Here is an 11,673-nt window from a genome sequence, read left to right as displayed (position 1 = left end):
CAGTCATGGAAACTGACTAGTTTAAAAAAAACACAGAGAGACTGCTAACTTTTCAACTTCTTTGTTTTTTTCAGCAGTTGACTTCTGGATTTTACTAGTTCCTTTAAAAAAAAAATGTTAACTTTAAAGTGTGTTGTTGTTGTTTAAAAAATAAAAGTTAAACATTTGTTGTTGTTGTTTTAAATAATATTTATTAAATATTTTATAATTATGAAAAGAAAGACAATGAAGAAAAACAATACATAGATTCAACAAACAATACATCCACAATAAAAAGATACAGTACAACAATACAACAAAAACAAAACAAAAACATTTAAACACACATCCAAATTTCATGTCTATATCTTTCATTTGCTTATTTCCTCGACTTCCTCGCACGTCCCTTTTTTGTATTCTAGTTCAAATTTGCTAATTCAACAAATCCTTTCCCTCTTCTTCAATTTTTGTTCTATAATTTATCCTAACACAATTTAACTTTAAATTTTCCACTTTAACACATTAGCAATTAATATTCATTAGAAGTTAAACATTTGGTTGCTGGGAAAGGGCAGCTGAAATCCAGGTTTTCCAGAGGTTCGCTTGACATGGGCATAGCCAGGGGGGCAAAGAAGGCAGCAGCACCCACCCACCCACCCAAAACCAAGACAATGGTACCTTGGGTTACAGACGCTTCAGGCTACAGACTCCACTAACCCAGAAATAGTACCTCGGGTTAAGAACTTTGCTTCAGGATGAGAACAGAAATCGTGCTCCGGCGGCGCGGCAGCAGCGGGAAGCCCCATTAGCTAAAGTGGTACCTCAGGTTAAGAACAGTTTCAGGTTAAGAATGGACCTCCAGAAAGAATTAAGTTCTTAACCCGAGGTACCACTGTAAATAAAAACACTTAACTAAAAGTGGAAATAATCAGAACATTTGGAATGTTTTGACAGATTTTCCCCCCCTGATCACTTGGGGTCAAAAGAAAGTAATTTAAAACGACTGCCGTTGAGACATTTCATTCTGAATCTGCTGGACAGAGCCAGACAGAGGATGGTAACAGGAGGGGTGTCCTGCCCCTACCCCCCCCCCAAAAAAAATCCTGGCTATGCCCATGTTGCCTGGCACACTCAATAGAGATCTCTGCATTGAATGTGCAGTGCAGTACAGTGGTACCTCGGGTTGAGAACTTAATTCGTTCTGGAGGTCCGTTCTTAACCTGAAGCACCACTTTAGCTAATGGGGCCTCCCGCTGCAGCCGTGCAGTTTCTGTTCTCATCCTGAAGCAAAGTTCTTCACCCGAGGTACTATTTCTGGGTTAGCAGAGTCTGCAACCTGAAGCGTCTGTAACCTGAAGCATATGTAACCCGAGGTACCACTGTATTGCCTTAGAGGAGGACTAGGACATCTTGTTTGAGCGACAGGGAGTGCTGTCCCTTCCTGTGAGTTTTAAGAACTACAATTCCCAGAGTTCCTTAGTCCATGCTGACCTTCTTCTGTGCATCAGGGTTGCAGATTAACTGCAAGAGAGGGAACAATTCCCCAGGAGAGAGGCCTTTATTGCAGTAAGAGCAGATGGAGCCATTTCCGGAACTAAATTTGAAGGCCCCAGAAAGCTGGATGTGTGAGTAAATAGCCTAACCTTAATTTATAGGTTTAGAGGAATGCCAGAGATTTATTTATGTCTGAGGGGTTTTGTGCTTGAACATTCTTCCTCAGAATTCTGGACATCTATCGCGATTATTTTATTGTTTCCAGCATTTAGGCCTCGCTTTCTTAAAACAAGAACAAAAAAACACCCTAAAAGGTGCCTCAAAGCGACTTACAACTATATAAAATCCGAACAGTGTCTGTGTGTAAATCATTTGAAATCAGATACGTACGATGAAAATGCTATAGAACAGAAATTTCTAGAGCCCCTTGCAATAGCAGTAAGCGTTTCGTTTTAAAATACGTGTGTATCGCGACATTTTTTGGATCGGAGGTAAACATGCATTTTTTCAAATTAGTGTTAAAAAGGTTCTTCTTTGTACAGGGTGAGTCCTTTAAAAGAGGCCCCGTGGATACAGAGTACAGTGGTATCTCAGGTTACATACGCTTCAGGTTACAGACTCCGCTAACCCAGAAATAGTGCTTCAGGTTAAGAACTTTGCTTCAGGATGAGAACAGAAATCGTGTCCACGGTGATGCACCAGCAGCAGGAGGCCCCATTAGCTAAAGTGGTGCTTCAGGTTAAGAACAGTTTCAGGTTAAGTACGGACCTCCGGAACGAATTAAGTACTTAACCCGAGGTACCATTGTACACATGTTCCACGGGGCCTCTTTTAAAAGACTCACCCTGTACAAGACATGAAAAGGCCCCTTTGAGTTTACTGTCGCCGCCAGCGAAAAGGGATCCTTTAAAAATGTCCCATGCCATCTCTTAGCTCAGGCAGACTAGTCCTCAAAGTACCCGCCCCCAAGTCCATGCTGCAAAGCCCCACAGCTTTCTGCACATGCTCAGAACCACTCTTTTCTTCTGTATTCCTTCAATACAGTCCAGGGACTATTTCAAAAAATTAAATAACATGATGAGTGTTCACGAGCGGTGGCCTAACTTGGAGGGGTTTTCACAGTGACAACAAGTTCTAACAAAGGTAGACATAAATGGTTTTCCTGAAAACTGTACAGTGGTGCCTCTAGTTACAAACTTAATTCATTCCAGTGGTCCGTTCTTAACCTGAAACTGTTCTTAACCTGAGCTACCACTTTAGCTAATGGGGCCTCCTGCTGTCGCCGTGCAATTTCTGTTCTCATCCTGAAGCAAAGTTCTTAACCTGAGGTACTATTTCTGGGTTAGCGGAGTCTGTAACCTGAGGTGTTTGTAACCTGAAACATTTGTAACCCGAGGTACCACTGTATAACATTGCTCCTGGCTTTTCAGATGCTGCCAGACTACAACTTCCATCATCCCTGGCCATTGGACATGTTGGCTAACAGTTGGAGTCTAACACCATCTGTCATCTGGGCCTTGTCCAGAAAGTGGCGGTGGGGTATGAGTGTTCAGACCCCTGGGTCCTCACTTGTGGGATGCCTCAGGGTTCCATCCTCTCCCCCATGCTTTTTAATATCTACATGAAGCCTCCGGGAGAGATCATCAGGGGGTTGGGCTGGGTATCCATCAGTATGCGGATGATACCCAGCTCTACCTCTCTTTCAAATCGGAACCAGTGAAGGCGGTGAAGGTCCTGTGTGAGTGCCTGTAGGTGGTTGGAGGATGGATGGCGGCTAACAGATTGAGGTTGAATCCTGACAAGACAGAAGTACTGTTTTGGGGGGACAGCGGGCAGGTGTGGGGGACTTCCTGGTCCTGCATGGGACAACTGTACCCCTGAAGGAGCAGGTGCACAGCCTGGGAGTCATTTTGGACTCACAGCTGTGCATGGAGGTACAGGTCAAATCTGTATCCAGGGCAGCTGTCTGCCAGCTCCATCTGGTACGTAGGCTGAGACCCTACCTGCCCGTGGACTGTCTTGCCAGAGTGGTGCATGCTCTGGTTATTACTGGATTACTGTATTTTAATATTTTGTTGGAAGCCGCCCAGAGTGGCTGGGGAAACTCAAGCAGATGGGTGGGGTATAAATAAATTATTATTATTACTACTACTACTATTATTATTATTATTATTATTATTATTATTATTATTATTATTATTATCTGGATAGCAATCTATCATGGATGCTTTAGTTGGGATTCCTGCATTGCAGAGGGTTGGAGTAGATGTCCTCTGGGTTCCCTTCCAACTCTATAATTTATGATTCTATAAGTCTAAAAGGATGCCAGCATGGTTAAATCATAGAGTCTAGTGACTATGAAAAAAACAAATAAAGAGGAGCAGTTCCAGAGGGCCAAAGGTTCCTCAACCCTGCATAAGAATAAGAATAATTAGAATAATAATGATTAGAATGATTAGAATAATATTAATATGCCACCCAGCTGACTGCATTGCCCTAGCCACTCTGTGTGGCTCCCAACAAGATATTTAAATAATATTAAAAGAACAGTTTTTAAAAACCTGCAAACACAAAGGAAAGGGTCCCCAGCTACACACACAGACACACAAAGAGAAAATGAAACTTGTAAAAAATATAAGAAATAATTGAGAGTAATGGAAATAGCAATACAATACATACAAGTGCTGCTTACCAAATACAATGCATTGCCGGAAAGTCGTTCCTTACGCGAGCGTTCACATAACGAGTCTACAATTTCCATGGATTCCTATGGATACATTTCTCATCAGGGACTTGTCCAGTCTCTCTGCACAGTCCTTCTCTCCGTGGTTTCTTCCCACAATGGCTACAGCCAGCAAAAGAGAGAAACAGGAAAAACTGAATTGCCCCACGCATCTCTCCTGCATTCTGATTTGTCCAATCTCACTCTCTTCCTGCCTGGGTGGTTTCTGCCCAAGAATGCTTGCTGCCAACCAGCAAAGCACAAACAAACAAGAAGTCAGGAAGTGGAAAAACTCTGGATGCTCAGATTTCGGAATCTGTGGAGTGTGGAGCAGGGTTTGGGCACAATTCTTTATGTTTGGATAAGTAACTTTTTGCAGAGCGAGCTGGCAGATAGCAGGATCTGTGTGTACATAAACAACAGTGAGGCATGAAAACATACAAAATGAACTAATATATTGCAATAATAAGAGACTGTAGCTCAAAAAAAACCCACTGAACAAACTGAAAATTCCCATTCTCCTGTTTATTATTGTTTATTTAATGTGTTTTTATGTTTTCATGGTTTTGTTGTTATGTATTGCAATCGTATTTCCACTGGCAACATCAATTGTTTCTCAGATTGTTTCATCCTCTGAGCCCAACATGTTGCGATTGCTACAGTTGCATTTTAGAGCATCTGCAAAAAAACACACCAACAAAAATAATCAGGGTCTGAAAAACACAGAAGGAAGAAGGCGGAAAACAGTGCAATGCAACTGGTTCATAACTACCGTACATTGTCACCTGTAAAAAGTGAACAAACGAGGAATGGCAATCGCAAGAGAAAAGGCTTGGTGCAGAACACCAGACTAGATTGCGCCTATTGTCAAATGCCCTTGAAAAGGTTGTCCTCCAATGTTCAAACTGTCACAGCAGAGTTGAACATTTTGGCAATGCCTTGCTCCTGGTGGATCTACAAGGAAGACAATTCATCTAACATCAGAAGCCACTTACGGTTAATCTCAGCTGGGAAGCTGTTTTACAGATTGTCAAGAAAGGAAGTGTGAGAGCAATATGATTTTCTGGTGTTTCAGAGTGCACTGAAAATGGACAGTTTTGCTAATACCTCGGCTTGGCCCATTTCCTTCTTCCTGGCCACATAATTTGAACATGGGAGGAAACATGCGCCATCCATGTTTTATCCGCCATTCCCTCATTGGGTCCTCAATTTGAGGGGAAAGCCACTGCAGCTTGCGGGCCATTGCAAACACGGGAACATTGTAGGCAAGGCAGAAGACAGAGCCCCAGATCAATTAAAGCTACTTTGGCTGAGCCACAAATCCTATGTCAAGTCTTTTCATGTTTTCTACTTGACTTGTGATAAACCACATCTGATTCATTCATAACTTTCACTTGAACTCCAGCAACTGCAAGGTGGGGGACCTCTTGCAGGTAGCTGGAGGCATTTTTGTGGCTCTCGCTGTAAAAGCAGGCAGTGTCGTTTCTAGTAATGGGAAAAGGGAGTTTTTATATAAAAATCAAAGCGGCCCCTATCAATCAATCAATTGACAAAACTTTATTGCCTTAGCCATCGGGCATAGCAATCAGTCATACACATCAATAACTATAAACAATACAGAGGGTTAATAAAATAGCGCTATTACATGTAAGATTCCACATAACAGCCCACAACTTTGGCTCCAGGAAACTTTTCCAGCAACAGAAACCAACAGAACACTCTAATCTCTTACATCTGCTTGGTGGCGGTAGGAATTTCATGGTTTTTTAAAATAATTAATTTTATTGAAAGTTTTCAACATAAGAGGCAATAAAACTATTTTTCCGTGTATAACACGCCCCCATGTATAAGACAACCCCTATCTGGGGGGACTCAAATTTAAGAAAATGGGGGGAGATGGCCCAGAGTGGTTGAGCTTTTTTTGGGGGGAGGAATGCCGAAAATCACTAACCAGACTGACACAGGCTGACAACCGCTCTCGCATAGCACTAGCCAACATGTGTCTACCCGCTCACCAACAGAAGTTGCACGCCTAATTGCCAAAGCAGCAGCCAATCCACAGCAAACCTTGCCACGGCAACCAATCACCACCCTGTTACCGCAGCAGCAGCAAACCCAAAGCAGCAATTGATGCAGCCAAAAATCACCCACAATATCACTGCTGACAAACTCCTACTCGCGGACACAACCTATCTGTCGTCCGTCCCCTAAGACGACCCCCATTTTTAAACATTATTTTAGAGTAAAAAAAAACTCGTCTTGTGCACGGAAAAGTTCGGTAATCTAAAAAATAATAATAAAGGGCACGGCAGTAAAGAGAAAAGAAAGATAAACGGAAGGGAAAGAAAGAGAAGGGGAGGGTAATATTATTTTTTTTAAAAAAAGCAATAAAATACAAAACCATATGCATATAGCCCTCTGTCACAATTGTATCTTAATTCTTCATCCATGCATAAAAGAGTTGATCTTCCCAGCTCTCAACATTTTTTATAAGTAGGCCAATAAGAAATTCTGGATAAGGGGTGAAATCTCTTCCCTAGCAGGCTTATACCGTGTTCAGTAAAGGAAATAAAGCATAACCCTCACTACTCTGTCCTCTCCTGTTCTACCATTTCTATATAAGGCCTCCAAGACTACAATTCTATGGGTCCAATTAGATCCTGCCAGAGCCATGACTCAACTACCAGATGCCTTCATTTGCCAAATTGAGGTTAGGGTTTCCAATGCAAGCTGTATCCGTTGCTTGTTGAACCACACACACACACACACACACACAGCTCTAATTGGTCATCTAAATTATAGCTACGTGGCTGTGCATGGACTATGCTGGTGTAGATTGTAGAGGTTCATCGAAAGCTATTGCAGAATACTGCCACTAGGCTATTGGAGTGAGTGCCCAGTCACTCCTGTGTTGAAAAAGCTGCTAGTATGCTACCAGGACAGTTTTATGGTCTTGCTATGGGCATGTGTACAAAACAATTGGGGACCAGGGACCTCTGAGGAATGTCTTACCTTGTATAGCACTGCCTAGTCCCTTCAATCATAGACTCTCTTAGTAATGACCTATTCTCCCAAGGTTCAACTTGCATCCTCTAAGACCAGGGCCTTTAGCCTGGTGGCAGCTGTCCTTTGGAATGTGCTTCCAATGAACATCAGGCAGGCCTCTACCTGACGCTGGCTTCAAGCTCATCTTTTCAACCAAGTTTTCTTTGAGATCTACTGATTTGTGATGTATTTTGTACTTGTGTTCCGATTCTCTTGTTGGCTGTATGCTGGACATCCATTTAATATTAAGAAATCGTGCAGAAAAACCCATTCTGGGAGTTTCAGTCCTTAAGGGTTAACTTTCTTATCCATGGAAGTACGAGTAAAGGGGGAAATATCATCCCGATCTATTCCACATGATGTTAGGCTTCCCCCTGGGCCGTCGCTAATGTGGGCATTAAAGTCCCTACATCGGCTTTTCTCAACCTGTGGGTCCCCAGATGTTGGACTACAACTCCCATCACCCCTAGCTAGCAAGGCCAGAGCTCAGGGATGATGGGAGTTGTAGTCCAACAACCTCTGGGGACCCACAGGTCGAGAACGGCTGCCCTACATAGTAGGATTCGGGCATCTGAATATTTCACCTTTATCTGCTCTATAACGCTTGTTAGATCGGTCCAGCTCTTAACCACCACAGCTAGGGTATGTGCTGGTGGAAAGTAGATGTTGATACAGAAAAATGGGTCTCCTGCCCCTGCCGTGACCTGTAGTGGCAAGAAATATTCATAGAGGAGATCCGACTCCACAACACTGATTTCCCCAGCCAAATCCAGTGAGGTAAAGGTGCTCAATCCCCCACTTCCTCGTCCTTTTTGATGTCTCTTGACTGCAGGGAGGCTATGCTGAGAGTATCCCTGCAAGTGTGGAAGGTCAGCATCTTGCAGCCAGATGATGTCAAAATTCTGCAGAAATGTAGTAAGATCTTTATCTCCTTTCTTGCTCCAAGTTCTAGGTATGTTGAGATCTTTCTTGGGTTTACTGAGTCAACAGTGAGAGCTCTCAGGTGGTCTTACCATGGAACCAGCTCCAGTGTGGGTGCCTGTATCACCGGCATTTAATCTTGGGGATGCGAGGCTTTTTGATGCTGGGCTCTTATAGAAATGACTAAATGTCAATTCCCCTTCTCTAGGTGGAGGCTTCTTCCATCTAGGGTGAGAGATCCTGTCGTAGGGTTTTGGGTGTGATGCTGGAATAAGGGTATCATCTCTGGGGAGAGGTTTTTCTTGTTGCCCATGTCTCTCCCTACGCGCGAGGATGTTATTGGGGTAGGTTATTGTGGCGTTTGCCCCTAGGATGTGTCAAGGAAAGGGTTAAAATGGGTGTGAGGTGATTGGCCAGTGAGAATGCGAGGGGGGAGTAAAAGATAGAGTGGGAGGTTTTGAAAAGACAGTTGAGGTTTGGGAGTTGGGAGTTGAGGTTTGTCAGTTGGGAGTTGAGGCTTGGGTGTGGGAGAAGGAAGAGGGTGGAATACGCAGTGGGTTGGTTGAGTTGTATTGTGAGTGAGTGAGAGGAATTGTTAGGGAGTTAGATAGATAGTTGGGAATAATTCAGTTTGAAGTGGTAGGAACTAAGATTTAAGAACCTGACAAGAGTAAAATAAACCGATACCATACGCATATTCCTGCACTTAAAAATAAACTTGATTATTTGTTTATGTTAACAACTGTCTGGACACCGTGTGTCCCCGTGAAAAGCGGGGTGGTGGCAGTGAAAAAAGCAACCGCAGTGGTGGCACAGGGTCAATAGACCGTGAAACGTCCGGGGGCCCTGTGTGATCGCCACAGTTATGTATGGGGGCGCTGTATTCCTACTAGTGCTATCGTTATGTGTGAGACCACTTGGCCGGTACCTTATTTGATGAGAACTTGGTACAGGGTGTCTATCAATTGGTGCCTGTTGGTGGGATTGTTGTGGTCTATATGTAAATTGAGGATTTTTTTCCCCTAGGAAGTGGTTACCCCACTTAAATGACACTTTGGGGATAAGATTGTTTAAAGTTGGGTCCCTGTTTCTTTGGTTGCAGTTTGGCCTTAGATCCAGGCTGGTCTTCCTAGATCAGCTTCATCTGTTTTATCTGTTTCCCCCTCTGGAGCATTTTGCCAATCATCAATGACCAGCAAGTCAGGGCTGGATAAAGTGAGATGGGAATTTTCCAACCAGTTCTTCTGGTAGTCTTCTGTAGCTATTTGATTTGGAGGGGGCAAATCCTTTCTTGCCCAGACTTGTAAAAGGGCATCTGCCTGTCTCTCCGAATCCCATTCTTTGTTAAAGGGCATATTGGTTAGGATCTCGGGGTTGTTTGAATTATTGTTTAAGTTAGTAGGTTGGTTATTGGTGCAGTCTTGGTTAGGGTTATTGGGTTGTGCCAGGAGAGGGGGGGGGGGACTGTTGTTAGGATCCCCAACTCAATTAGCCCTAACTAGACAAGCATGTTAGCCTTGATGCCAGATAGTTCCTTTCTTAAGCAGTCCAAGTTCTGAATTTTTTTTTCATTACTTTGGGCATTAAGGAGACAATGGTCTTGGAGGTAGCCATACAAATCTGCAAATCTTTCTCGCTTTGCCCTATCAGTTCCTTTGGCTGTGGACTGAGCCTGTTGATTAGGGGTAGAGTTTGTGATGAACTGCATGTTGTTATGATCCACGTGTGTAATATAAGAATTTTCACATACTAGTGCTGGGTCAGGAGACCAGTTACCCAACTGTTCATGGTCAGAGGAGTTATGCCAACCTTCTGTTTGTTGGTTATGGTCATTAATGCTGCTTAAGGTTACAAGATTCAGTGACTTTTGGGGAAGGGCCAGTGGGGTATCTTCATTAGCTATATGGCTAGTTACCACTGGATGGCAGTAGTCTAGGGTGGTCTTTTGTAGGAGAGGTAGGGCTGTTTCTTTATTGCTCTGCTTCCTCTCTTGGGCTCTAGTTAGCACCATAGTGGATTTATTACACATTTGCTCTGGGTATCTCTGAAGGCTCAGTAGCTCTCAGTGAAGCAGCTCACAGTAATTAGAGTAGATTGCAGTCGTTCTGTAATTCCTCACCAACAGCGCCGGGCCCTGGAGTTGGTGGTATCATCTGGTGTTCCTTCTCTGTGAAGCCTGTTTGCTGTATGCTGTTCACCACCATATTTTTTTCTTCTTAATGTTGGTGGGCTTAGAAATTTTGGCAAATAAAGAAATTCAATATTAGATGTCCCTAACCCTAGTGGCACCTTGGAGATGAGCACATGGTTCTTGTGGCATAAACTCTGGGAGGCCAGAGCCCATTTCATCCAATGCACCTGACACAGTGGCCTCTATTTCGTGCAAGGTTATGACTGAATGGTTATAGCATTTGGCTCTTTTTGCCAGATCAGACTAATGCAGAAACACTTCTGGAATCTACATAATTCCCTAGGAAGAGGGACTAACTGCCAAACTAATTTTAATCCGTAGGATAAGTTTGTCCATTGGGTATTTTCTGACTTGGACTTTGGTTCTGATTTGGAGTTTTAACCTTGCTTTTAGCCACATATTTATCTTCCTGGTTTATAGTTCCTTCGTTGTGGCCGTGGCCAAGATAATAAAGTTTGGTGACTGATTTAGCCTCTTATCTAACAATTCTCCAGGTAGCCACAGGTGAGTGGGTGGGTTTCTATGCAGAGATGAGCAAACAAGCTGGCAGGTGCTTCCACTAGCTTGCTTGATTTCAGCGCTAACTGAAAAGGAAGGGACTGGCAGAGAGAGAATGGACCACTCCATCCTCCTTAGGAACATAGGGAGATGCCTTTTACAGAATAAAGTCATTGGCCCGTCTTGTTCCCATGTTGTCTTTATTGACCTACAGCATCTCTCCAGGATTTCAGACTTTCTCAGCCTGACTTGGAGATGCTGGGAATTGAACCAGGGACCTAATGCATGCAAAGCAGATGCTGTACCACTGAGCTGTGGCCCTTCCCCAAGTCCACTTGTCCCCTTGGTAGAGGAAGGCCACTTTCCCTTCTTCCACCATTCCATTTGGAAGAAAGCAATTTTATTTAATTTTTACTAGCCATCTAAGAGACTAATAGCTTGCATCTGCATGCTGACTGCAGAGTCTTCTCCCTGTTTAGCCTTTTAGCAGGCTCGTAACTTTTGTGAGATTGATTGACTGGTTTACTGACTGACTGATTGATTGATTGATTGATTGATTGTAAAGACTACACTTTTATTTGTGAATTGTTGTTGTTGTTTTTAAAAAACCTCCTTCCTTAGGAGCAATAATCAGATTATTTTGTTTTCAACAGCCACCACAACAATCAACACACACATCTCATTAAGATGGCAAACAGGGCTCTGAGCAGACTTTCTCTCTTAGGAACAATTATTCTAAGCTTTATTTCATTTTTTTAAAATTATAGGTATATTATTGCTTTCTTCCATAATGCTAGATGCAGATCACATGAGACCTTCAGCT

At 43.1% G+C, this 11,673-nt stretch overlaps 1 protein-coding gene across 1 annotated transcript in view; it reads left to right on the top strand.

Annotated features, from left to right (window-relative positions):
- Positions 1–1,482: 1,482 nt before the first annotated feature.
- Positions 1,483–11,673, top strand: part of ST8SIA3 (ST8 alpha-N-acetyl-neuraminide alpha-2,8-sialyltransferase 3) — a 44,836-nt gene continuing 34,645 nt past the window's right edge. Inside the window, exon 1 of the mRNA XM_083403109.1 lies at positions 1,483–1,604. Within this exon, the coding sequence (XP_083259235.1) occupies positions 1,556–1,604 (49 nt within the window). The 5' untranslated portion in view covers positions 1,483–1,555. The remainder of the gene's footprint in view (positions 1,605–11,673) is intronic.

This window comes from Podarcis tiliguerta (genome assembly GCF_965153285.1).
Source record: "Podarcis tiliguerta genome assembly, chromosome: 11".
In the NCBI taxonomy this organism is placed as follows: Eukaryota; Metazoa; Chordata; class Lepidosauria; order Squamata; family Lacertidae; genus Podarcis; species Podarcis tiliguerta.
This window is presented reverse-complemented; position numbering and strand designations above follow the sequence as displayed.